We start from the raw sequence: 27776 nt of genomic DNA on the forward strand, positions 1-27776 counted from the left end.
TCCTGTAGAGAGGTTTTTTTTATTAATTTGCTTCTGAATCTTCTTCTATTGTGTCATCTCTTCTGATCATTGATTTTGTTATTAATAATGTTTCTGCTCTGAAGGTTTGTGATTAATGTTTTTTTTTGAAAGGCAGTGAATGCTTAGGGTTTTTTTAATGCTCATTAACCATATGTATTTCTTAAAAATTCACAAAACTCTAGCGGGAATAAATTTAAAAGAAGAAAGAAGGGATTAATGATTCAATAAAGAGTATCTGTAATATGAGGAAAGAGCCTTTAAAGTGGTAAAACAAAATCAATTGATGCCAATTTTATGTATGCTTGAAAGTGATTCCTACTGCATCCAGTCTCTCTACGGTGGAACCAGAGAGTTTTAAGAATGTCCATTCATTCATTCATTCATTCATTGCATTTTGGAGCCATCCATCTCCTTCACAAAACTCTGGGCGATGTACAAAAAAAAAAAAGATTAAAAACAGTACATGAAAATTAAGATTTAAATGAGGCAAAGATTTAAAGGAGGCTGTATGTAGCTGTATTTCTCAACCCTTGCAACTTTAAGATGCGTTGATTTCAACTCCCCGAATTTCCCAGCCAGCAGAACTTTAAGAGTTCAAATTGTCAAGCTTGAAAGACATTGACCATATACCCTGAGAAATACAGACTGAATATGTCACTTCCTAAGATATTCCCGAACACCTGAGCCTGCAGCAGTCCCAAAGCTATTGCACTGTAAACAGCCATCTAAAAATTGGTGGTCCATGAGACCAATCTTTAGGGGAAGGTTTGAACCTCATAGAAAGATCTGTGGCTATGTATACAGTACCTGAGGACTCCCACAAAGAACAAAATGTGGCCTTGTGAAAGAGTTATTAGCAAAATTAGCAATATTTGAAGGGCTGTCTTATCCTGGTCACATCTAGCTGACTTATCAGACTATGGAGGCAAGGAATGCTGTGGGCCCTTTCTCCCAAGGAAGTACATGTGTGAGCCAGCAATGTGCAGCAGCAGCCCAAAAAGCTAATGCAATCCTAAGTTGCATTAACAGAGGGATACAATCAAGATCAAGTGAGGTACTAATATCACTCTATAAAGCCTTAGTAAAGCCACACTTGGAGTACTACATCCAGTTTTGGTCACCACACTATAAAAAAGATGTTGAGACTCTAGAAAAAGTGCAGAGAAGAGCAACCAGGTTGATGAGGGGACTAAAACATATGAAGAACAGTTACAGGAACTGGGCCTGGCTAGTCTAGTGAAGAGAAGGACCAGGGGAGGCAGGACAGCAGTCTTCCAATATTTGAGGGGCTGCCCAGAAATGAAGGGGTCAAGCTATTTTCTAAAGCACCTGTAGGTCAGACAAGGAACAATGGATGGAAACTGAACAAGGAGAGATTCAACCTGGAAATAAGGAGAAACTTTCTGACAGGGAGAACAATCAACCAATGGAACAGAAGTTGCCCTCGGAAGTTGTGGGAGCGCCATCACTTGAGACTTTCAAGAAGAGATTGGACTCCCATCTGTCAGAAGTGGTGTAGGGTCTCCTGCTTGGGCAGGGGGTTGGATGAGATAAACTACAAGGTCCCTTCCAACTCTGATTATCTGTTATCTGTTACATCTAGTGGGACCAAGACGAAGGGCCTTCTCTGTGGTAGCTCCCTCCCTGTAGAATATCATCCCTGCAGAAATAAGATTGGCTCTCATTTTTTCACCCTTTCACAAGGCCCTGAAGACCTGGTTTTGCCATGGACTTGGGGAACCCAGAGTGGGATGGAGCCCATCAAGTGGCTTGTTTGACTGGTTGTTGTCACCCTGGAAAGTGGGGTTTTAATCATAATTTATTGTTTTTTATGTGATAATTTGTAATCTTTATAAGCAGCCTGGAGTCGCTGAGAATGAGTTGAGCAGCCATCTAAACGTCCTTAAATAAAATCAATTTCAAGCATCATTATTGCACAGACATTTGTCAAGTAATTTTCTTCTTTTCCATTTTACAGCTCATAATGATATCTCCGTATATTCTTTAAAATAGGAAGACGGAGGGAAACAAAAATTTCTTTGCAAGACTGACTTGTCTTCGTTTTATGAACCCGCACTTCATTGTTGGCTTAGTTGTTGACTCTTTTTTTCCCCAAAGAGTTGGCTTTATTCTAGAAAGGTTGATCGGGCCGGAGAATCTTCAAGTTCGTTCATGCCACTGTATCAAAACAGCCTTAATACTTAATTATAAAAAAAAAGGGGTGGTGATGGATACGGGTGCTTTCAACTTCCTTCTGAATGGATTTCTAATTTGTTTAATGGATTATCTCTCTTATTCAGGCGTATTGATGACGACAAGGGACGAACCCACGAACTGGAGCATTCTGCTATAAAATGCATGCGAGGAATTCTCTTCTGCTACATGCGTCAGGCTGATAAGGTAAAACGTTGCATCGTGGACGAAAGCAGACACTTAATTCTCAAGGATTAAGTTAATTGTAAACATTAAAAAATGTTTCAGATGCAAACAAATTAAAAGGACCATAGAAGTGACGCCAGTTTGCATGCTGCCAGAAAAAGTTTTATTTCTAGGCTCTGGCCAATCATATAGTTAAAAGCCACAGATGAAGACACGTGTGTCAGCTTTGGAAGCCATATTAGCACCAAAAGCTTCCATGCTGCCACATTCTTGAGCCTGGGAATATGGGAGGGGGGAATTGCATGGAATGGATGTGATTAGACATAATAGCATTCTTCGTCAGAGTCAAGGTCATGTTGTTCCTGCACCTGGCTGAGGAGGAGTAGAGAAGAAGTCCCAAGTTGGAACGGATGGTGATTGGGGCATGTGATGGGGGAAGGGAATGGATCTGTAAAATTTTACTTATTGGGGGGAAACCCGGAACTTTCAGATTTGGGATTTCCCAGATGTGCTAGTTTACTACTCTAATAAAAGGGAACTTTGAAAATATGTCTGGTTCAAAGTTATCTGTTGGAGTCAAGGTTTTCTGGAACTCTGACCTTATCACGGATCTTCTCCCATCATCGCATCACATGCCCCAATCACCATCCATCCCAAGCTGAGACATTCCCTCTATTCCTCCTCATCCAGGTGCATAGTAAATCAACTATTTAAAATCAAGCCCTCTTTTAATTACATTTAGAACTTGAACCCGGGGCAAACCGGAGACTGCGGGTTGATCTATTGTTGTTGGGAAGGCATACAGGAAGTCTTTGACTTACAACGGCAATGGAGCCCAAAATGCATGTTGCTAAGTGAGACATTTGTTAAGTGCATGTTGCACTGTTTTACGACCTTTCTTGCCATAGTTGTTCAGTGAATCACTGCGGTTGTTAGGTTAGCAACACGGTTGTGAAGTGAATCTGGCTTCACCGTGGACTCTCTTTGTCAGAAGGTCGCCAAAAAGGATCATGTGACTCTGGGACATGGCGACCATCATAAACATGAACTAGTTTGTATCATGTGGCTCTGGGGGATGCTGCAGCAGTCATAAGTGTGAAACGTTCATAAGTCACTTTTGTCAGTGCTGTTATAACTTTGAACGGTCACTAAATGTCTTAGATAATCGTGTTTCAGATTTCATTTTAGCCAAGGTGCCTCTCTTAGTCGAGGCAGGAGTGCAGAAAAACGAAATGTTCCTGTTTAGATGAGTTTCCCTAATGACATCCTTTCAGAGGATTTTGTTTGAAAGCAAGATCTACATGGAAATAAGATTGTTTGAGCTGACAGTGCTCCACAGGATCCCATTTTTGAAATAGGCATCTTGGATGAGAATGCAGTGCCCAGAAGGAAGGCATCAGAATACCAAACAAATATAAAAGTTAATATTTTCGCTTGATGGCAGGGCTATTTAACAGTCCTATATAATTTGTCTATCTAGCCTTGACATCACGGATCATTATCATGAAATATCTTTTCAAACATTGTGCTACAATAGAGGTAATCTCATTCCAAAATGTGTAGTTGTGTTAATGGTGCCAGTCAGTGCAGACACATAAAAACCCAGCTCATCTCCACACATCTGATGGGTTTTGAAGAAGTAGTTTAATATACCTGATCATTACACCTTGATAGCTTCATTTTATTTTCCTGACCCATGTCAAGAGCACAAAGGTTTGATATTAAATGCGGGTATGTTGTGCTTTGCTTAAACAAAAACTCAGTCAACACTGGTAAGTAAGTTCTGCTACCTTGTTTTTCTGTTAGCTTTCAACCTCTAGCTAATCATAGTTTAAAATTTCTTTTGGCATAGTAAATTATTTTTTCTTGATGTTGCACAATGCTAAGCAAAGGGAAATAAGAACGAACAATTGGTAGCAGATGCTAACCTGTAAAAATTGCTTCTGATTTATCTATGATGTTTCTGTTTTTTTTTTCCCTCCTGCAATACTGACAAGGAGACATATGCCAGCAATTACTCAGCGTTATTCTCCTGATATTTGGGATGGCAGGTGTGATGAAACAAACCTACCTTTTCAACACCTCAGCACCTGAACTTACAGAAATGGCAGGCAGAGTCTGTCACCTCTTATTTTGTAGTGCAGCTCTGGCACAAAAGAGAAAACAAATTAAAGTGGAATTGATGAAAGAAAAGCAGAAAAGAAAGAAAAGAAAAGTGAGATGGACCAATGATTTTTTTTTTTAAAGAAAGGAACAAAACAAAACTTTCAGAATATGGCCAAAAATATCCTCCAACTCTAACCTATGATGAAGAAAATAATATCCTGTGCCTATAGAATTCAAGTTTTAATATTGATGAGGAGTACCTTCAAATTATTTAGTTTTGGCATCATTTAAAGACATGCTGGAGTATACCAAAACCGTTGAAGTCTTCAAGACATCCTTATATCTTGGGAACTTCAGGGTAGGCCCATGGCATTTTCGTGACACGAACCTGAAGGATTTTGCTGTTGCCTTCTTCCAGAATGTTCTTGGCTTTCCAGGTCCAGCCTATGGCCCTGGAGTCCTCTGGTGATCTTCTAGCTAAGAATTGAAGAAGCTTCATCTTTTTTTTTCCTTCTGAACCTCAAGCAGATTTCTTCCCCCTGCTGCATTCCCCTCACAAAAAGGAAGTTCACAAGCAACTCTTGGTTCAACCTACTCATACCCAGACCCTTCGTGGATTTTTATTATTTTATTATTTGAATTTATCAGCCACCAAACTCCAGACTTTCCAATCCGTTTGCAAAACTGTACATATCCTAACTCAGATCCCCATCATGGTGTTCTTGAGAACACCCTGTTGTCACCCTGCTCCTTCTGTACTTTTTATCCTTTTAAAGGCATTTTTAAACAAGAAAACTTAAATCAGAAGGTTAACATCTTCTTTCCACGATTCAGGAGCCTATTTTAAATATAATTGTATGGGAGAAACATATGTGGGCGATGTGAGTTTTAGAAGTATGAGGTGGGTAGGTGCCAGGGTGGGATGCTACCAGTTCTGCCTGGCTCAATAGAAACGGTAGCTCTGAAGAGCAGCAGACAATGAACCGGTTCTGTGTTTGCTGCTGTTCGGCCCACATGCCTACCCAGGCTCTGACCTGACCTTTATTTCCTGCATTTTCAACCTCAGCTGCTTTGCGCGGCACAGTTGAGGTTGAAAAAGCAGGAAAAAGGCATTTTTTAACTGCTGCACACCTGTGCGCAGTGCTGCTCAACTGTCCAGGCAGCAAGCTGAAGACGATTTACACACGCGTGCAGCAAATCGTAAATCACCGAACTGGTAGTTATACCGGTCAGATCCCACCCCTGGGTAGGTAGGTAGAGAGGTGGATAGAGAGAGAGAGAGACAGACCAACAGACAGACACAAGTAGGTATGTGGGTAGGTAGACAGGCAGATAGACAAACAGACACAAGAAGGGTAGGTAGGTAAAGAGGCAGATAGACACAGGTAGGTAAGTGGAGACCCAGATAGAGACAGACAGAGATAGGTAGGTAAGTAGATGGAGAAGCAGAGAGAGACAGAGAAACACAGTCACAGGTATGTAGGTAGAGAGGCAGACAGAAAGAGACAGACACAGGGTGGTAGAGAGGTAGAGAGGCAGATAGAGACAGAAAGACACAGGTAAGTAGGTACGTAGACAGAGAGGCAGATAGAGAGACAGACAGAATAGGTAGGTAGATGGAGAAGCAGAGCCAGACAGAAACACAGACATAGGAAGGTAGGTAGAGAGGCAGACAGGTAGGTAGTCAGGTAGGCAGAAAGTCAGATACAGGGAGACACAGGTAGGTAGGTAGGTAGGTAGAGAGAGAGGCAGGCAGGCAGGCAGGCAGGCAGAAACAGATAGATATAAAAATATGTACACGAAAGCTACTCTCTGGTTTCCTGCTTTGTGGTTCTGAATTGTAAAACAAATCCTCAGATCACTTCATTGCTTTTGGGTCTGATGGTAATTGAGATAGGGTGACAGGCTGACCCAAGTAATAGCCAGATAGATGATGGGAAACGTGGACTGGAGGTCCTGCAAGCAGTGAGGTTCTGGGGTGACAGTATGGTAGGAACGCATAGTTGTAGGTGGGAGCTTTAGAACAGAATTAATGTATTTATTTTTATGGCTTATTTAAGGAAATGGATATGGCTGCTGACTCACACACAGTGACTTACAGGGATAAAAGTCCAACACCAAAAGTAATAACCGCCAATCTCCTTGGCGACAACAATCAGACAAGCCCCTTGATGGCTTCTGTATCCCTCTGGGGTTTCCAGAATGAACACTGCAGATCAAAGTGTGTGCAAAGGACAGCAGTGAATCACGACGGTCTCGTGGCGAGTGACACTCGTGTGGAATCCCATTACGAAGCGATATTTCTGACTGGTGAACAGAGAAACGTTCATTGCCCAGGAAAATAGTTATAACTCTGGTTCTTGTCGTTTTAATGGTTTCCTATACTGCCTTTTGTAAGCGGTTTCGCATTGCTGCCTGATTGTGTTAATATTGCTCTAATTATGTGATACGGCTTTTCTGTTGATGGCTGGCATTGAGTTTCTGCTGTAAACATCCTTGGGTATTTGTGAGAAGGTATAGCGTTGTTCCCTAAGCACGGGTCTTTTTAAAAGCAAAAATGGCTGTATTTTTTTCTGGAAATCCATTCATAATCCCACGCCACTGAAAGGGGATTCATCCCAAAGTGCATGGCTGAAGGTCTATGGAGATTCTCAGTCATCCAGGCCATGGTTGTCCCAAAAAAGCTTCTTTAGCTCTGACTGGATGGTGGGGAATGGAAGGATTTATATTCCTGGCAGACAGCTGGTCATTTGCATCCTTTTAGAGTCCTTGAGGCCATCTGTGTCCTCAGGGTTGCCTGAGTAGTGCAAAGAAAAATTGCAGATTACAGGAAACCATTTTGTGCTATTCAGGTGACCCCGAGGAAACAGGTAAAACTCCAAGTGGCCTCAACGGCTCTCTAAAAAGAATGCAAATGATCTGCTCTTTGCAAGGAGTAAAATCCTTCCAGTCAGAACTGAACGAGCTTCTTGGACAAGAAATGAAACGCCTTCAAAGAAAAAGCAAGAAAGTCCGGTTGCCTCTTGAAAAAAAAGCACCTTTAGGACAACCATGACCTGGAGGACTGAGAATCTCTAGACTCTGTATGAGGGAAGACTTGGTCCTCTCTAGATAAAAAAGACATTTTTGTATTCACCATTCTTTCATAAGTGCCAAGATGAAAATGTGCAAAGTAACAGCAGGATTCCCTTCCTCTTGATATCCCTCCAGGAAAAAGGTTTTTTTTTTAAAAAAAAAAACAAAGCAAAAAACAAAACAAAACATAATATTTGCAAGAAAGAAGAAATTGCCTTTGGTTCAATACTGTGTTTTCCATTGCTGCATTTATATTACAGAACATGGTGCTTTTACAATCTACCCTTCTGGGAAGCAGTTTTAAACCCAGACGTTTTGCCAAGAAGAAGTATAAATGTAACAAGTCCTGCTGCAAAACTCATGGCGCTTTTCTTAGAAATCCAACTCTGGTCATGTTTAGTGGCTCATGATACTTCATGTTCGTAGTTTGACTCATTCAAATGTTTGTGTAATCTTTTTTCCCCCTCCAGGTTCAACAATATAAGCAAGATCCTAAGCCTTCCAAATGCCTGCATTCTGTGTTCAACATCCACACAGGTGATGAGGTCTTTTCTCATGAGGAATATGGTCATCTACAGGTACAAAATAATGTACCTTTGTTTCTTAAATCTATTACAGAGCTAGAGTGAGTTTGAATATTTCCTTCCTGCTGTTTAGTTAAAGGCTACCATTCTTTTAAAATGTCCTCAATTATGGAGCTTGACAAATTGATTTTCCTGCTTTTAACCCACCAACAGCATGCTGTTTTGTAGTCTTGATTTGTTGCTTTATAATTCAGTGTAAACAATACCAAGGTAATGGCCAAAATGAATTGTCGCTGTCTTTGAAATGCAACAAGCTTGGATTTGTGAAGGCAGACCTTGAAATATGTTTGCAGATTGATTTTAAGAATTGCTGATCTGGATACTCTGTTATGCTTGGTGAATCAATTCCACCTTCCAGAACACCGCCAGCCACTTAATTAAAAGTTAATTGATTTTTAATTTAATTCTTAGTTTTCTTTCCTTCTGTTGTGGTCCGTGGGCAGCCTGCGGAGATGGCAGCAGAGTTGGACGGTGGGGAGGAACATGGGCCAGTCCAGGAGTCCGGGGAGGACTCGGACGAGGGGCCTGCGTCTGATACAGAGATGGGTCCAGGGCCATCTGGGAGTTATGTGCTGACTCCGGAGCCTCCAGAATCTGACAGCAGTGAGGCAGAGGAGCAAGGGGAGCCTGGTACCAGTGTGCATATGCGCAGACCTGCCAGAAGGCAAGAACAGTTAAGACAAACGGGGCAACTCGGGAGTAAGGCTTGGAGGTGATTGTCCCCTCCCAGGAGACATAAAGGAGGAGCAAAGGGACAGGAATCTTTGCAGGAAGCAACTTTGCTGGTACTGGTCAGTTTGAAACCTGAAGCTCGGTGTTGAACTTGTGTTCCATTTTGGCCTTATATAACTAATTGGACATTTAGTCGTTGGCAGCATTTCAAGGAAGATAAAGGTGTGTGTTTATCAGAATTATTCTGAAGGACTAAAATTCACAGCCATTGAAATAAAGAAACAAGAGTTTGGGAACTAATGTGTGTTTGTTAGTGTCTCCATAAGCCTTGGTCAGAACTGACTGCAGGTGCCGGATTTTGGATTATCAGATGTCAATTTTACCTGGGATTTCAGTGCAGGTAGTCCTCGTCTTACAACCCCATAATTGAACCCCAAAATTCCTGTTGCTACGTGAAACATTTGTTAAGTGAGTTTGCCCCCATTTTAGGACCTTTCTTGCCACCATGGTTTAAGCGAGTCCCTGCAGTTGTTCTATTAGTCCAACTGTTGAATCTGGCTTCCCTAATGACTTTGCTGGTCAGTAGGTTGCAAAAGGAGAATCCTGTGACCCCAGGGAGACACTGCAACCATCCTAAATATGAGTTGATTGCCAAGCATCCGAATTTTGATTACATGACTATGGGGATGCTACAATGGTCCTAAGTATGGAAACTTTTTTCAATGCCGTTGTAACTTTGAATTGTCACTAGATGAACTGTGTGTCAGGGCTCCAACAAATCCACCCCCATTCAAATCAAAAGTCTCTAGCCGCATCTCAGAGAAAATTAAATTGATTTATTAATTGATTATCTCAGCTGTGGCTAATGAAGGGAATCAGGGCCCTTTCCTCCTCCGTAAGTCATGCAACCCACGTTGCTCTCTTCTCTGTTCCTCCCTGCATGCCCTAGGATGAAGAGGGGGTGGGCACGGGTCTTCCACTGAACTCCCTCTCCCTTGTTCTACCTCTTCCCTGCTCTGCCCAGCCAGACTTTGCCCTTCTGCAGTTTCCTCCACAGCCAATGGAGCCAAACTCTCACTCCCTGTCAGCTGTTTGTCTTCCTCGTAGGATTCAGACTCCGACAGGAATATGACAGTTCCCTTCCAATTCTGTCAATCTGTTAAATACAATATTGTACATTATAATACAACAATGGTATTGCCTGCTGGGCATAGTTTGGATTTGGAGCTGTGCAGTTTGATGAATTTTAGGCATCACATCACAAATTAATTAACTGCTATGACTGCTTTTGGTTTGGGGAACCTAGTTTTTTTTTTCAACGCTATTTTTATTGCTTATGTTATCATGGGAAATTGCTGTGGCAAGGCAGTTGTTTAACCATCGTGATGTTGTTATGGCTTGCCTCCTTGAAAGAGAAGAGAACTGAAGAATTTCATTTGGAAGGCTTTTTGATTCTTTATCAGGTGAACGGTTGTCATTCCGGTGTGTTGTGATGTGGGCCGTCTTTTGATGTCCTGTTGTTTCCTTTGACATTATTTCCCAAGCAATAATAATCTTGTTTAGAAAAACGGCCGTAGCAGATGAGGCTGGCATCCAGGAGATAATTATGTCAACAGCAGAAAAACAGCTTGTTTTTCATAAACGTAATTCAAATCTTACGTATCAGAATGGTGAAGATGGTGCAAACGAAGATTTCCCTACTGCAGGAGACCTTCACCAAGAGAGATGGAGGACTTCTCTGGCTGCTAATCTTTTTCTTTGTATAATTTTCACCCAGGGGTGTTTCTCGCTTCCTTTGAGGACCGACGGATTAGATTTCCTTTGGATTGGATTATAGGTAGACCCATAGTCGAGCCCAAAATTTCGGTGAAACATTGGTTAAGTGAGTTTTGCCCTATTTTACAGCCTTTCTTGCCCTAGTTGTTAAGTGGATCACTGCAGTTGTTAAGTGAATCTGGTTTCCCCATGGACTCATTGTTCTGACCAAGGCTTCCTAAGACAGCAACAATCACATGCTTAGTCTCAAAGCCCCCCCGCCCTTTTAAAAAAAATTTCAATGGCTATATGAATCGTATTTATTCACAACCCGAAATAATGAGTCCCAAACAATTTGTGAAGAGTCCAACAGAGGTCTGCCACAGTCTTACAGGATAAGACTGATAAGCACCCAACTTTATCTCCCTTGAAATGATGCCAACGACTAAATTGCCAATTAGCTGTACAAGGCCAAACAGAGCACAAAGTCAACACAGAGCTGCAGAGTTTAAACTGACCAGAACGAACAAAGTTGCTTCCTGCAAAGGCTCATGTCCCTTTGCTCCTCCTTTATGTCTTATGGGAGGGGCCGATCATCTCCAAGCCTTACTTCTGAGTTGCTCTTTTTGTCTCAACTGTTCTTGCCTTCTGGCAGCTCTGCGCAAGCACGCACTGGGAACAGGCTCCCCCTGTTCCTCTGCCTCGCTTCTGTCAGACTCTGGAAGCTCTGGAGTCAGCCCATAACTCCCAGATGGCCCTGGCCTCATCTCTGTGTCGGATGCAGATCCATCATCTGAGCCCTTCCCAGGCTCCAGGACTGGCCCATGTTTCTCTCCACTGTCCAACTCTGCTGCCAGCTCCTCAGGCCACCAGCAGACCACAACAATCCTGTCATTACAACTCAGGGACATGCAAAAATTATAATAGGAAGCTCCCAGCTCCTGAGCCCATTGAGGGGTTATCAACCTCTTCTAGATTCGTGCATTTATTTTCCATTTTACACCTGTTATTTTCATTCCTTCTGGTTTTACCAGACACACACACACTGCAGGCCTCACAGTATGTGCTGGCTAATTTTTTTCTTCTTTTGACAGGATTATTTCTTTTATCTTTTCCTTTTCCCTCCATCCAGATAAATGCTGTATCCCTCTTCCTACTCTACCTGGTGGAGATGATTTCATCTGGCCTGCAGATCATCTACAACACGGATGAGGTACGAATAAGCCAATTCCATATCTCATGAAAGCAGACTGGAGGAATTTTACAGGCTTTTAAACAAAATGGAAAAAAAAATCCTTTTCCTTGGGTATTTTCTGAAATAGCTGAATTAAATTACAATTGGAGCAGTGGTTTTTTTTCCCCTTTCTTTCTTGCCCTGAATGATAGCAAGAAACTATTTCTGTTAGCATTTCTGTTAACCATTTAAAGGTTACGTCAGGAGTGTCTGAAATGCAGCAAGTTTAAGACTTGTAGACTTCAACTCCCAGAATTATCAAGCCAGCCATGCTGGCTGGAGGAATTCTGGGAGTTGATGCCCACAAGTCTTAAAAGTTGCCACATTTGGAGATCCCTGGGTTAGGTAGGTGTGCCATGATGGATCATAAAGCATTACACTTATTTAATTCCAAACAACATTTTCTTCCCTCGTCAAATAATAAATGTTTCCTAAATATCATTTCTGTTCCTAAAGTTTCCTAAATATCATTTCTGTTTCTTTTTAAAAGGAATCTCTATCAATACCAGCATTTATATTCTCTTGCACGCAGTGGGGTTGTTAATGCCTGCAGAGATTTCCCTGCTCATTCCAGAAGTGCCACTTAAAACAGCTTCTAAAATGTGTGCAGAATCATCACGAATGTGTAATGTGAGACATGACTTCCATATAAATGCATATGAAACTTAGATCTGGAGAAATTCAAGGTGGAAGGATTCCCACACTTGAAGTGAAGTTACCCTAAGTTTTCTGCATTAAAGCACTTTTACAAAAAGCCTTTAGTGATGTGTTTCAACTCTACACTAAAATAAACCTGGCTGTAAACAAGTCTTGACAAGAGAAGAAAGATTTTCCTAGGTCTCTTAAATCTAGCTGTCTGCACTTCTCAGTAATCTGCATAAACTCTTTTATAATTGAGAAGTATTGACCTGAAGGCTCCCACTGGTTTATTTCCTCCAGTAGTGAGTTTTTGGTTTTAATTATATTTATGCTTACTTTTCAGTTCTTATGCATACCATGGCCCCAAACGTGGCAGGTTTTCTAACAATAAAAGTCAGTGGGATTTGTAAGGCTGCATATAAAAAGTGTCAGGTTGGCCTGGACTAGAAGTCTCCCTCCCTGATTTTCTGGGTGGTGGCATCACCTGAGAACATCTGAGACATTCATACTAAAATGAGATTTGGATAAGACATTGGGTGGCAGAGGTCCCACTTTCAACCATTCCTCCATACCTGATTGCCTCTTAAAATGGGGTTGGTCAATGCTTGAAATAAAGAGAAGAAGAGGAGGGGAGAAAGAAAAGGAGAAGGAGAAGAAGGAGGTGGAAGAGAAGAAAAAAGGAAATGGAAATGGTGGAGGAAGAGAAAGGAAAGGAGAAGGAGGAGGTGGAGGAGAAGAAAGAAGGAAAAGGAGGTGGAGGAGAAGAAAAAGAAGGAAAAAGGGGAAGGAGGAAAGAAAGAGGAGGAGGAGGAGAAGAAGAGGAGGAAGAAGAAAAGAGGAAGAAGAAGAAGAGAAGGAGAAAGAAAAGAGAAGAGGAGGAGGAAAGAAAAAGGAGGAGGTGGAGGAGAAGAAAAGGGAAAAAGGGAAGGAGGAAAGAAAGAGAGAGGAGGAGGAGAAGAAGAAGAGAAGGAGAAAGAAAAGAGAAGGAGGAGGTGGAAGAAGAAAGAGGAGGAGGAGAAGAAAAGAAGGAAAAAGGAAGGAGGAAAGAGGGAGGAGAAAGGAAGAAGGGAAGAGGAGGAGAAAGAAAGGAGAAGGAGAAGAAGGACGTGGAGAAGAAAGATGGAAAAGGAGGAGAAGGAGATGGTGGAGGAGGAGGAGAAAGAAAAGGAGAAGAAGGAGCTGGAGGAGAAGAAAGAGAAGGAAAAAGGGAAGGAGGAAAGAAAGAAGAGGAAGATTCCTCTTGCCCAGTTACATGTCACATACTCTGCATTTGTCACTAACTCCGAGTGGTTTCATCCGGACAATGTTCCCACTGGTGTTTGCTCTGAGCCCTGGCTCCTCCCCCTTTCCCCTCCCTTGATTTCGCATTTAGACTAATTCCTTGCGCAAGACGTCACGCCTATTGAGTGTATTGAAGCTATTCATTATTGTTCCTTGTTTCCCTCGGAGGTAAATGAGCTGCCTCCAGGAGTAGATAAAAACACTGAGCCAGTTCTAAATGGCTGAATAAATGTAATGGGTTTTGTTTCTCTGTGTAGAACAATCATATTTGTTAACTCCTTACAAACGCAAGTGGATTATTTCCCACATATAAATATATATATTATCGGAGCAACATATCAAATGCATCCTCTGTACCTAAACGTTCAGCTCTGTAAAATAACTTTATGCCTATAAGAGGGGTATATAAAATGTAACTAAAATGTAAAGATAGCATTTGGAGTCGTCCAAATATAGTTTAATTCTGCAGATTATGAGACGAAAGGGCCTCGGTGGCGCAGTGGTTAGAGTTCAGTACTGCAGGCTCCTTCTGCTGACTGCCGACTGACTGCAGTTTGGCAGTTTGAATCCCACCAGGCTCCAGGTTGACTCAGCCTTCCATCCTTCCGAGGTGGGTAAAATGAGGACGCAGATTACTGGGGGCAATAGGCTGATTCTGTAAAACCGTTTAGAGAGGGCTATAAAGCACTGTAAAGCAGTATATAAGTCTAAGTGCTATTGCTATTGACTGGGGAGACTTTCTACTCTATCAAGCTTCTGCAGGTGTCTGGGTTTTTCCTTGAACGGCCTGCCATGTATTATAGATGCTCTTGAAGACAATCCAACTCAAATGAAAAGTGCTTGAGGGTTCCCTAAGCTTCTGAAGGAGCTTTGGGAGAAGAAGGTGCTACGAGAGGAATGAGCGGAGAGAAATCCAACCTAGGTGAAGCAATGAAGAACCTCTTTGACATGGGTTATAGTAGATACAATCCCAACACTCCTTTCCTTGAGGAGCGAGAGATTCCCACAATTTCCTAAAGTGGGTAGGAGGCCAGAGGTTTTGGAGTCTTGGCCGGTGGTGGGATTCCAAAACTTTTTACCACCAGTTTGGTGGGCGTGGCTTGGTGCTTTGCACACATGTACACACTCTGCGTTTATGCACGCCCCAAACGCACACTTCGCACAGGCACAGAGGCGTTCCAACTCATCTCCTGCAAGCCTACACTCTCCCGGTCGCTTTAGCAGCTGCCGCACGGCATTCTTCTGAAGCGCAAAGCAGCTGCAGTTCAAAAGCAGAAGATAACGGGGAATATGGGAGCCCAGGTGGGCAGGTGGGCCCAACAGCAGAGCAGTGGAGAGAATTGGTCCGGTCTCTGCTACTCATCGCTGCTACCAGCTCTCAGAACCAGGCCGACCTGGTAGCATACCACCACTGGTCTTGGGATTTAATGAGTAAAATTGGCATTTTGACCCTCAGCAAGAGTTGAAGAACCAGTTTCAGTCCTTGTCCCAGAAGGACAACTGGGCTTTCTTGGGAGGTGGGGGGGTTGCTTTCTCATCCAAGAAGCTTCTTCAGTTCTAATAGAAGAAGCTTCTTGGATGAGAAGCAAAATGTTTTTTGTTTATTTTTTTTAGACCCAGAAAATTTTGGAAAAAGCACCTTGGGGACAATCATGACTTGAATGATTGAGAATGTCCACAAACAAGTTTCACTCTTTATCTTCCACAAGTCTAAACATTTTGAGCCTGTGATATTAGTACTTGCACATCCCTTAACACACGCAAAGCAGGGCAGTTCCAGGATAAAGAAAAGCTTTACCCTTGCAATTATCAGTACTATATTATTAAAATCTCTGTCCTACTGTAATGTTCCAGGAAAAAAAATGAGAGCGTTTGGCACTCCCAATGCATAATCCTGATTTTTTTTTTTTCAAAGCAAAAATAATATGGTCCTGGCAAGGATGAAGGGAGAATTCTCCAAACTGAGTTTGGAGTAAAATTCAGTCAAATAATTATTCCTGACCTGCTCCCTGCTGCAACATAATTTTAGAGAAGAATACTTCTGCCAATTACATGTCATGCCCAGTAATAATATTAGCAAACTATTATTAGCACCTGAACTATAGGCAAGGCAAACAGAATTATTTGAAAAGCTATCCACGTCTTTCAGAACACAGAACTATTAATAGATTTCACCACTTTGCTGTCTCTCAATTCTATTTCCTTTTCTTCCTTTCCTTTTTTTTTTTTTGAAGGTCTCTTTCATACAAAACCTCGTTTTTTGCGTAGAAAGAGCATACCGGGTTCCAGATTTTGGCATGTGGGAAAGAGGAAGCAAATATAACAACGGCAGCACCGAATTGCATTCAAGGTATTTTTTTTTTCCCCGTTCCTTTTTATTCCTCCCTCCAATAAGCCCATTCTTGTTATTCTCAACCGTTGTGAACGTTGATGTGGAATTTATAGGAGGGCTTGGTCTGGTCCCTCAATCTCCATGGGGTAAAATCCATGCAGCCTTCTGATCCTGAACTGCTGTGGGAGGGGGGAAAGGCAGACAGAAATGTGGCATTAAACAAAGTAATGCATATTTTTAATAGGAATATTCTCTCAGTGTACAGGTAGTCCTCAACATTTAGGACCACAATTGAGCCCAAAATTTATGTTGCTAAGTGAGATGTTTGTTAAGTGAGTTTTGCCCCATTTTGCGACTTTTCTCACTGCATTTGTCAAGTGAATCCCTGCAGTTCTTAAATTACTCACATGGTTGTTAACTGAATCTGGCTTCCCCACTGACTTCGCAAAAGGGGATCACATGACCCCCTGGGACATTGCAACGGCCATAAATATGTACCAGTTGTCAAGCATCTGAATGTAAATTGCATGGCCATGATGTCAGGATTCTAACAAATCCGCCCCCATTCAAATCATAAGTCTCCAGCCACATCTCAGAGAAAAGAAAGTTGATTTATCAGAAGGGCCCATGTTGGTGTTAGCTGGATGTAGCCAATACTAAATTACATCATATATTTCCCCCTTTACCCTTGTCTTGCCCCCACCCCCTGGATGTGTATTCTCCAATGGGACACATCCATAGCCAAGAGTCATCAATCATGCTCTCCAGTAATATTCTTGCGTTCTGACAACTTTGGGCTGCCAGGGTGATTATCTAAGCACTTAAGGAATGCACTGTTTTCCCCCACTCCCTTTTTCTGGCAGCCAAAAAGACCAAAGGAGTCTCGTTTTAGTTGACACACGGGACTCTACAGCTGTCATAAATATGAGTGAGTTGTCAGGCGTCCAAATTTGTATCACGTGACCATGGGGTCACTGCAATGGCGTAAGTGTGAGAAACGGTCCTAAGTCACTTTCTTCAGTGCCTTGGTAACTTCTAACGGTCACTAAATGAATGGTTGTAAATCAATTACTACCTGTATTTTTAAATGTATATCAAAATATCTATTTCTAAATGTAACAGATGAACAGACAGTAGGGGAAGATGTTCCAAATATTGGGGACAAAGCAGAAATAAGCCTGCGGCTTATTGCAAATCGTTAGGAAGGCTTCTAAAATGCTCTGTTGAACTTCCCAACCCAGGGGTCTTCCAACTTGGCAGCTTTAAGACTTGTGGACTTCAGTTCCCAGAATTCCTCCGCCAGTCATGTTAGCTCAGGAATTCTGGGAGTTGGAAGTCCACAAGTCTTAAAGTTGCCAGGTTGGAAGACCCTTGTCCCACCCAATGGGCCAACTGACCTTGGAGATGTTGCAAGGCTGGAAGGGTTAGCAACAGTCCTAAATCATTTTTTTTCAGGGCCATTGTAACTTCAAACGATCACTAAACAAATGGTTGTAAGTCAAGGACTATCTTTAGCAACGTAATTTTTGTTGCTGTTGACTTTCCCCCCCGCAATGATCAATTTTAAATTTTGGCAATTATGGAAAGCTAGCTCAGTGATGTCTAGAAGTTCATGATTCTCCCACCCTGTGTTGGAAATATTCTGTCAGCTTTGGAAACCAGACGCTTCCCCATTGCCACATTTTGAGCCTGGGAAAATGGGAGGGGGAAATGTCTTGGGGTGTATGTTGTTAGACATAATAACATTCTTTTTCTAAGTCAAGGTCATGTTGTTTTGTGCATAAGTGAGGGGAAGTCTCAAGTTGGGAGGGATGGTGATTGGGGCATGTGATGTGATGATGGATGCAGGGGGTGGATTTGCATTTTTTACTCATTGCAAGGAAGCCCAGAACTTTTAGATTCGGGATTCCCCAGTTGTGCCAGTTTACTACCCAAAATAAAAAGAACTTTTGAGAAGATGTCTGTCTTGGAGTTATTTGTTGGAGTGGAAGTTCTCTGGAACGCTGACATATTCATTTTGCTCGAGCTTATTTCCAAGAATCTGTTGAATTATTCTGGAAAAAAAACCACATTTTTGACATGTTCCATCTGTGTTTTGTTTCTGAAAAGCAACGTCTTTCTACTCCAAGCTTTAGAAAGTCTTTGGCATCAGAGTCTTCTGCTCGTTCTTCTTTGTTCTGAGACTTTGTTCTGTGACTCATCCCACTGATATGTTGTCTGTCCTTATTAAGATTTTTTTTGGCTTGTTCATTTGGCTGCCAGTTTTAATGTAGTCTACGTTAAATTTAGACAATGTAGTTTAGTATTGTTCTTGATTCTTCTCATAGAAACATCATTTCCTGAAGGGAAGAATTTAAATATGAAAGCAAAGGAAGATTATGTATTTCTGAATGATTTGATCCTGATTAGAATTGGAACTGCTTGTTTTGTTGTGGAAGGCTGTTTCAAAACCTCTTGATCCCATCTATTTGCATTTATTTCCATTACTTAATTAGCTTAGACAGCCAGTGTCGTGTAGTGGTTATAGCATCAGGTTGAAAATGGGGAAAACGTGACCCAACGATGCTTTTAAAAAGGCAATTGGACTTTCTTATTTTTTTTCTTTGAAAATGTTTCGCTCCTCATCCAAGAAGCTTCTTCAGAAGAAGCTTCTTGGATGAGAAATGATGGAGGACTGAGAATCTCCATAAGATGGGAGATCATGAGTTCTATTTTGCACATAAAACCAGCTGAGTGGTCTTGGGCCAGCCACTCTATCTCAGCCCTCGGAAGGAAGCCATGGCAAACCACTTCTGAAGAAAGTTGCAAGAACAGCAGCAGTCAACACTGACTCGAAGGCTGACACAGACATACAAGAGACTCTTAGCTTGGGCTGCAAACCATATCCTGTTTGAATGAAGAGCTCCACAGTCACTTTGTGATCCATATGTGCGTGTAAATGCACACACATGCATGAAGAGAGTCTTATTTTAGAGCACCAGTTGGCATTTGAAAGAGATTTGTTCATACATTCAGTTGTACAGTCCTTATAAACTTAGGCTCCTTAGACTGAATCCTTGAACTTGGATCTATCTTAAATTAAACCTCGAGGCTTGCAACTAAAGATTGCCCCTAAGACAGTGAACAGCAATTCAGGAGCAGAGTGCCTTATTTCTTATCTCTCATTCTTAAGCAATCATTCAATCAGAAGCCCAACATTTAACAGCTGCTTAATCACAAAGCTTGGGAAAAGCTGTTCAGTATTTTTCAGAGATGCTGACTTCTAGCTTGCGGTATCATTGGGCACCATCGAACCAAGTAACACATTCTTAATCCACTTGCTTTAATCTTTATCCCCTATGTGAGCAAAAGAAGTTGACCATTGCTCTTTCCATTTTTTTTTTAAAAAAAAAACTTCATTGGTGCCTTTACTGATCTCTAAAGCTAAAGGAATGAAATCAGTAAGCTGATCTCATTTTTGGAAAAGCCACTCCTTTGTTCCACATTGGCACATATCTGTTAATTAGATTATTGAAGTCCCAAAGGGGCTTTTCTCAAGAGGCAACTGGACTTTCTGCTTTTTCTTTGAATATGCTTCATTTCTCATCCAAGATGCTTCTTCAGCTTCTTGGCAAAATGTCTTGATACGAAAACCAGAAAGTCCAGTTGCCTCTTGAAAAAGCTCCTTTGGTACAGCCATGACCTGGTTGGCTGAGAATCTCCATAGATGTTTAGATTATTGAACTGATGGCTGAATCGTGCCTTAGTATCACATACTTATATCAGTATCAATGAAGAAATATTGGGTTTCCAATATATGTTCTTCTCTTATTTAGATTGGACCAAGAAAGATTTTGTTTACTTAAAAAAACCTGGATCCGTCTATGATTGATTTGGATTTTCCTCTTTATGGGGTCACTCATACTATTGATGTTTGTGCGATTTTAATTAGGGGCACATTAGTTTGCACGGTGGGTTAAATCCACATTGCTGTACCAGACTTAATACAGTGAAAGCCAGCTTCCTTTGCTGACGAAGAAATCTGATAAATAAACGATGATGTCCAGTTTTGTGTATTTCAAAATGGAAAGAGTTAATTAGAATGGGTCAAAAATTTGCTGAGTTGAAAAAAATAAAGAAAAGGAGAATTTTTTTTTAAAAAAAGAACCATTTGTATAGATTCACATAAGGAAAGCCTGCGGGAAGGCTTCAAGAAGTGCCGGAAAGATGCAATCATAGGTGTCCTTCTTGAGTTTAATGGAGGGGGGAAGATTCCATTAACAAAACAGTGCACTAAGCAATTCAGCTTCTATTAACATGTCATCCGTCATTCACGAAGAGAATAGTTTCTAATCAGCAGAAAATGAGGAACAAAATATGTGAGATTTCATCAGCCTTTGGCGGCAGCTGTTCAGAACAAAGTTTTGTAGGCAACCTAATCATCTTTCTCTTGTTGAACCAATTAGTAAACAGCACCCCCTCTTGTGCATTGCTTCAGAAAAGCATGGAAAGCTCTCAGCGTGAACGTTGACATAAAGAAAAAAAAATCAATGTTTCCTAGTAAGCTAGTAATGAAAACATTCCAGTGGAAGCTATGTTTTGAAGAACTGGTGTCTTACGGATGTGAAGATATTGGATGGACCTTGAAGACAAACCAGATTCAAGTCCAGTCTTAGATCCAAAAACTCCTATTTCATCCCATTGTTTTAAGATTTGTGCTTTTTTTAAAAAAGGGAATCCTTTTATGGTTGATTCCTGAATAAGTAATAGATAACTTCAGGGTAAAAGCACCTGTTCATTTATGAATTATGAATTTAGTATTTTGTTTCACATAAAACAAGTACTTGGTTCATAATAAGTATTCCCCCCCTCAAGTACAGGTTAATCGCTTGGTGGTGCTGTCCAAGGTGCTGATAGTTCATAGATGACTGTGACTCGGGTTTGCTTATTTCCACAGTATTCCTAAGAAGCATTCAGAGTAAAAGACAATTTATTTTAGGCCCTTAGATTACAAGAGTACCATGTACACCAATGGCCCCATAAAGTAATGAAAAAAACAACAACTTCTTTTCATCTCTCCCCTAGAAGATGAAGCTGGCTATTGTTACAGCAAGACCTATAAACTTACGGTTCCAGATGTCCACATCCAAGGTCCTTTCAAAACAATACATAATTTTTTTTACGGATCACTGGTGACCTTTAAATACAAATTGCTGAAAACCAATAAAATAAATCTACTGTATCATCACTTTGTCCTAAGATTTTTTCTTTTAAAGCTGTCAGCAAGAAATTATCTGATGTATAAGCTAGCCTTTAGGGAGCACAATTTTTATTTCCAGAGTTGTAAGCATAACAAACATTTTTCCCCCTCTCTGTCTCTTTTCTTTCTTTCTCAGTTCTGTCGGGTTGGCAAAAGCTGCTCTAGAAGCAATTAATGGATTCAACCTCTTCGGCAATCAGGTACAATACTAGTCCTATTTAAGGACTTGTTCATTCTTCATTTTTAATTAACTGCTTGTTCTGTAGTAAATTGCTTTCACTGCACATCAAAGGGTGTCTAATATCCACATGATAAAATATTTCCAGTCTGCAAGTCTCTTAGTTTCCCCCAGTTATTATTTTCTCAGTTAACAGTTATAGCACTGTACTGTCAGACATATTTTCCTCTGGTCATCTTGATCCATGTTAAATTAGGCCAGACAGTTTTACAAATATTTTCCTGGCTCTTTTTTTCTTTTCAGTTTTCTCGTATATGGGACCATCACTTGTTTTTATCATTATGAGTTCCATTCTACTTTCCCCTCTGATAACTGAATACATTAACCGGTCCACTTCCTCTGTTTTTTTTCCCCCTTATATCCACAACTCTTCTTTCATTTTCACAAAATATGGTCTAGTTCTGTCTTGCTTGCTTGCTTGATGATGATGATGATAGTAGTGATGATTGGGTTGTGATCCTCCTCCTCCCCCTCTTTCTCCCTGATTCCATCTCCCTTCCTTCTACCTCTCTTACTTTTCCTCCTCCTCCCTCCTCCTCCTCCTCCTCCTCCTCCTCCTCCTCCTCCTCCTCCTCCTCCTCCTCCTCCTCCTCCTCCTCCTCCTCCTCCTCTTCCTCCTCCACCTCCTCCCTGATTCCCATCTCCCTTTCTTCTCCTTCTCTTACTTTTCCTCCTCCAACTCCTCCTCCTTCTCCTGGAACTCAGGATTTTAAATATTATCAGAAAAACAGCTCTCTGAGATAAGCCAGGTCATGAAGTGGTTACTGATTCAAAGCCCACCCAGTGATTCCTCTTGACTGTCGGTGGATTTAACCTGGTTCCCCCTGAACCCGATCCAACACTTCATCACTGCCTCTTCTACGAAAACATATGAAGAATGTTTGCAGGAACGGAGTATGTCTAGTCTAGTGAAAAGAAGGACTAGGGGTGACACGATAGCAGTGTTTGAGGGGCTACCACAAAGAAGAGGGAATCAAGGAATTCTCCAATGCACCAAAAAGCAAGACAAGAAGCAGTGCTTGGAAACTAAGCAAGGAGAGAAGCAACCTAGAACTCAGGAATTTTTTTCTGACTGTGAGAACAATAAACCAGTGGAATGGCTTGCTTTTAGAAGCTGTGGGGGCTCCATCACTGGAGGCTTTTGTGTGCTGTAATCCATCGTGTCTCTGCACCACTAGTCTTAAATGAGAGGCTGGATAAGAATGTAATTCATAAAGCAGAAAATTAAGTATGATAAAATAAAGCTTAATGTGAGTTTTTTATGAGCAGCCATACATGGTTTTTCCAACTAAAATAACAAGGGATCAAGGACCAGCAAATCTTGCCAGGCACTCTGCAAAATAAGTACAGATGTAGATGTGGCCCTCTTTCGACTTCAACCAGATAATAGGACCGCCTAAACAGCTAGCAAGCACAAAGCAACTCTTCATGTTTCATTTAAGTCTCAGCCTGCAAGATTTGGGAGATGGGGATTTTGTAGATGGCCGCTATTTGTCCTTGAAATATCAAAGGGCAGTTTGCTGGTTTTCCGAATGCTTTCCACAAATGTAGAACTGCCTTGAATTAAAAGACTGAGTTGGGGAAATGGCGACTTAGTCGCTCCATTGCATCGGATTTGTGGGTAATCCTTTGGATGAGATCTTTGGACAGATTTGCAGCCGTGAGAGAATGCCTTGAATATATTCATCAAAGGAAGAGCCTCTGCAGCAGGATTAACCCATGATCTTTTCTCTCTCTCTCCATGAATGAAGGTGTCCCAGGATAACATTGCAGGATCCAATCTGGGTCGGTCTCCGGGACCAGAGGTTTTTGTCTTCCAAGCGTTTGGAGTTGTGCCGGAGCCCATCTTCAGGGAACCTCCCTAGCGGAGTGTAGAATATCACACTTTGCTATAGAGCGATGGGCTCCAGCAGAAGTCTGAAATGGGCTTAAAAAGATAATGTCAACTCGTAAAGCATTCCTGGCCTGGTCTCGAGTTGCCATAAGAAGGAGCGGGGCTGAGATCTGATGGAGCACAGTTTGGTTGCTATGATCAAAAGCACATTCCACGCATGTCTTTCTCCAGATTGTGTCCCAGGTTACCAGAGCCAGCCAGAGAGGCGTGCTTTCTACAGCCCATGAAAGTGCTTAGTTGGAGAATGTGATTTATGACACACCCTGGGAGGAGGGAGGAAACAGGGTCATAGGTCGGCAGTAAATTACATAGGGCAGAGCCAACTGCACTTGGGAAAAGTGCCAACATGTTGCTCCTAATAAATAATTGGATTTCTTTTGAAACTTGGCTTGAGGCTCATGAATTAATTAGGGCATCAGTCGGAACCCTGACAGACGAGCTCCAGCATGAGTCCGAAAGCTGGGAAGACAAAACCTCTGGTCCCGGGGACCGACCCAGATTACATCTGGCAATCTTTATTTTCTGAGAATGCAGTTAGCGCAGGCGAACTGCATTCAGTCCTGGCAAAGAGCGGGGGAGACAGACGGAACCCAACATAGTTGTAGCCTTGCCTTCTCTGTTTCTGAACATCCACTTCTTTTATTCTGTTCCTCTTCCTTTCCTTCTCCCATCCTGCTGTTCAGGCTGCCAGGAATGAATCACCCTGCCAGACGTTAGAACCGAGAGAGAGCTTTGAAATATAGCTGTAGGCGGCAGGCAGTCCTAAGGACAGAAACTTTCTTTATAACAAGCCAGATAAGCTTCTTACCTGTAGACCTGTAGAACATTTGCACCAAGACAAATTCCTTGTGTGTCCAATCACACTTGGCCAATAAAGAATTCTATTCTATTCTATTCTATTCTATTCTATTCTATTCTATTCTATTCTATTCTATTCTATTCTATTCTATTCTATTCCATTCCATTCCATTCCATTCCATTCCATTCTCTCCTGTACATTCTATTCTATTCTATTCTATTCTATTCTATTCTATTCTATTCTATTCTATTCTATTCTATTCTATTCTATTCTATTCCATTCCATTCCATTCCATTCCATTCCATTCCATTCCATTCCATTCCATTCCATTCTCTCCTGTACATTCTATTCTATTCTGTTCTATTCTATTCTATTCTATTCTATTCTATTCTATTCTATTCTATTCTATTCTATTCTATTCTATTCTATTCTTGTATGCTTCTCTAGAAGAGGCAGATGCTTTGAGTCTACTATGACAATAACAGCCCTACTTACTTGGTGATTTGATACCAATGGTAGCCTTGTTGGTCAAAAACTCCTCTCTTCTTTTTTCTCTGATTTGAACTGAGGCAATTTCCTAGTCAGGATCGAGAGAGACAACTTTCAGGGATGGGATGAGGCTTCCTTATGATAAGAAACCTGCTTTGTAGATGTGCCTCTTGATTTCCAAGGGCCTGTGCGCACAAGAAGAATTTAGTTTCCCTCAGGAGCCAATATGTCTTCTGCTTTCTTGATCTATTTTAAACGAAGCCGGCTTTTTCAGTGCTGCTTCTCCCAGTGCTGCTGGATGCTCCTGGAATCTGCTTAGCGTTGCCTTGGCAACTGATGCGGCCTACCATCCCAGGACAACTTTTCCAGGGGTTGTGGTTGCTCCAGCAACTGATCTGGGAGAGAATTGTGGGGTTGAGGCGCTCAGCTGGAGGTCATCAACAAGCTTTTCCTCCATTGTAGCCTTCTTCAGGCTAACGCAAATAAGTGCTCTAGTCAACAGTGTACATTCCATATATGTGTTACACTAACATACCCATTACACCTGTCATTTTTTTTTTATTTTGGGACTTGAGTGGGGAGCGCTAATCAGAAATGTACCAATGTAACATCCCTGAAAAAGAGGGAGGAATAGTTGATGTTGTAGGCCCTGGGGATGTTGAATGTCTGTATCGAAAGATCAGGAGATCTTTCAGAGATCTTGAAGGAATAAACTCCTCTTTATCTCTTGATGGAAACTCATTATCTATGAACAGGCCCACTGGGATGCTAATGTTTGTCCATGTGTTGTCTAGTCTTATCTGGATTAATTGGCAAATCCTCTCTATATTATAAATTCTCTTTATCACAAAGTGAACTACTGCAAAATGCATAATTAGATATGCAGGGTAGTTTTCTTCATATCTCCATTGATCAAACACTTGAAAATATATAATTGAATAAAGACATGTTGGAGAGCGATTTGCTTGTGTTAAGGAGCGGTGTAACTTAATTGTACATCTTACAAAAACAATCTGAGGTGGTTAGCCTCGGCTTGGCTTTGAAAACTGCAATTTTATTTTTTTTAGATTTTGTTTTGAGTACAGAAGTTATCACACACGTATAAGTGAGGGCTCATGAGTTCCTTTGGCAGATATAAAACTACTACAGTTTGTTTTGTCTTTTAATGATTCCGTAATCCCTTATATCGGGGTGGAGTTGAGGCAACTGAATGGAGCTGAGTGTTTACTGGCCGGATGCCCTTCCTGTCATCAATGCGGAATTTGCATCAGATAATTACTCAATGTGCCCAGAGAGAAAAATATCTGCCACTACCAAGGATCGAGCTCACAGCCTCCTATGTTATTTAACACCTCATTTCTAGATATGTCACATCCACTGTCCTGCGGCCAAATCGATATTTGATCAGATTGTTTTTATTTTTTTCAAATTACGGACTGCAGAATGATGCTTCTTGCAAAACACACAAAAAACTTCGAGTAGCAGTTGTAAATAATTCTGGAGGATTACTTTTTGGCAATTTCACATACACCCGATGTATACGAGTCCTTTAATAGTAATGAAATAGAGTTTTTGTCTTGGAAATGTCATCATCTGTTTGAAATTATCAGATTATAATGGCCACTGGTAATCTAATTATCCGGATCATTTGTACACTTTGTCAATAATAACTGGCTATTCCAGTTATTGCGACACATGTCCTGTTTAGCATTAATTTTCTGCTCCGTCCACAGGGTTGCTCGTGGTCTGTCATCTTAGTGGATCTTGACGCTCATAACCGGAACAGGCAAACCCTTTGCTCATTGCTCCCTCGTGAATCACGATCTCACGTAAGCAAAATGTTAAGTATTGTTGGAAGAAATCTGGGTTCGGTTCCAAGTGGGGAGAAAGACACTGGAAACATGGAGGCTGTTTGGAAAGATGGCTTAATGGTGGACAGGATCCCATGCCTGGGAACTCCTGGGCGACGAAAAAGGGAAGAGATGCTGAGAGTCCCTGGGTTTTATACCCTCTGTTGGGATTTGAACTCCCTAGGGGCACAGGAAGAGTATCCTGATTGGTTGTTGTCAGAGGTCACAGATAGCTTTGTAGGTTGTCTGTGTGCTAAGTTTGGTTGAAACTTGGTGGGTGGTGCAATGAAGGGCAATTGAATGGCTCTGCCTGAAGGATGTAGATCTTTGTTATGTAGAATAGACTGGACCAGCCTTTAATGGCCCATTAACAAAGGGCTGGGGGCTGAGCTCCTGCCTCTCAGAGTTTCTACTTCTCTTTTAGGGGAAATATTCTGCCTTTTTAGTATATCCCAAAATATTTCATTTTTTTAGGAGAGGGGTGGGTTTTAACTTCCAACAGCATGTTCACGTCTAACATAGAGGGATACATTTTACTATCCATTTTAATAAGGTTTATCGTTAGACAGAATTAGAATCTGTGTTTTTTTCCCAGAAAGAACTGCGTAAAAGAGATCTTCCTTATGGGAGACTCATCTTTTATAAGTGTTATAAGAAGGAAAATAACGTTGTTGTTTTTTAAGTTTTCCAATCGTAATCATTTGTTATTAAGTAATATATAGGTGGATCCATCCGACTTCCAGAATGTCTGATGCATTTGCAATAGAGCTTCAGATTGGAACATATCACCATCCCTAGTGCATGAAAAAGACACGTCCGCTCCCCATTTATTTATCTTCATTGTGCATTCAATTTCCATTTCTATTTTGAAAATTCAGGAACTCTTCTAGGTTAGAAATATGTAATTAGTTATTTGGGGGGCTAATAGTTATACTTGGATTCGGGGATGATATTTTCTAACAGGTTAAGAGTTGCTGAAAGCCATTTCAGTATTAGATACTTCTCATTAGCATAACAATACATTCCATTTCATTATCTTAAAATGGGCAGGACTGGCATGCAGCTTTGGACAATTCCAGCAAACAATTCGCAATGCTTCCTTCAAGGAAAAATACTTCACTTTCAAAGCCTAGATGCCATAAATAAATAAATATAAATATGAATTTCTTCAGGTTTAAAGATTGGGACT

General features: G+C 41.3%; 1 protein-coding gene across 5 annotated transcripts in view; it reads left to right on the forward strand.

Moving 5' to 3' along the window:
- PHKB (phosphorylase kinase regulatory subunit beta) overlaps window positions 1–27776 on the forward strand; it is a 104333-nt gene that overhangs the window by 20304 nt on the left and 56253 nt on the right. For all 5 annotated transcript variants that reach the window (XM_026713996.2, XM_087940665.1, XM_087940664.1 and 2 more), the window contains 6 exons: window positions 2322–2421; window positions 8052–8159; window positions 11725–11805; window positions 15981–16096; window positions 21454–21517; window positions 26471–26566. In XM_026713996.2, the coding sequence (XP_026569781.1) occupies window positions 2322–2421; window positions 8052–8159; window positions 11725–11805; window positions 15981–16096; window positions 21454–21517; window positions 26471–26566 (565 nt within the window). The remainder of the gene's footprint in view (window positions 1–2321; window positions 2422–8051; window positions 8160–11724; window positions 11806–15980; window positions 16097–21453; window positions 21518–26470; window positions 26567–27776) is intronic.

This window comes from Pseudonaja textilis, chromosome 11 (genome assembly GCF_049901715.1).
Source record: "Pseudonaja textilis isolate UNSWEBS1 chromosome 11, rPseTex1.2, whole genome shotgun sequence".
NCBI lineage: Eukaryota > Metazoa > Chordata > Lepidosauria > Squamata > Elapidae > Pseudonaja > Pseudonaja textilis.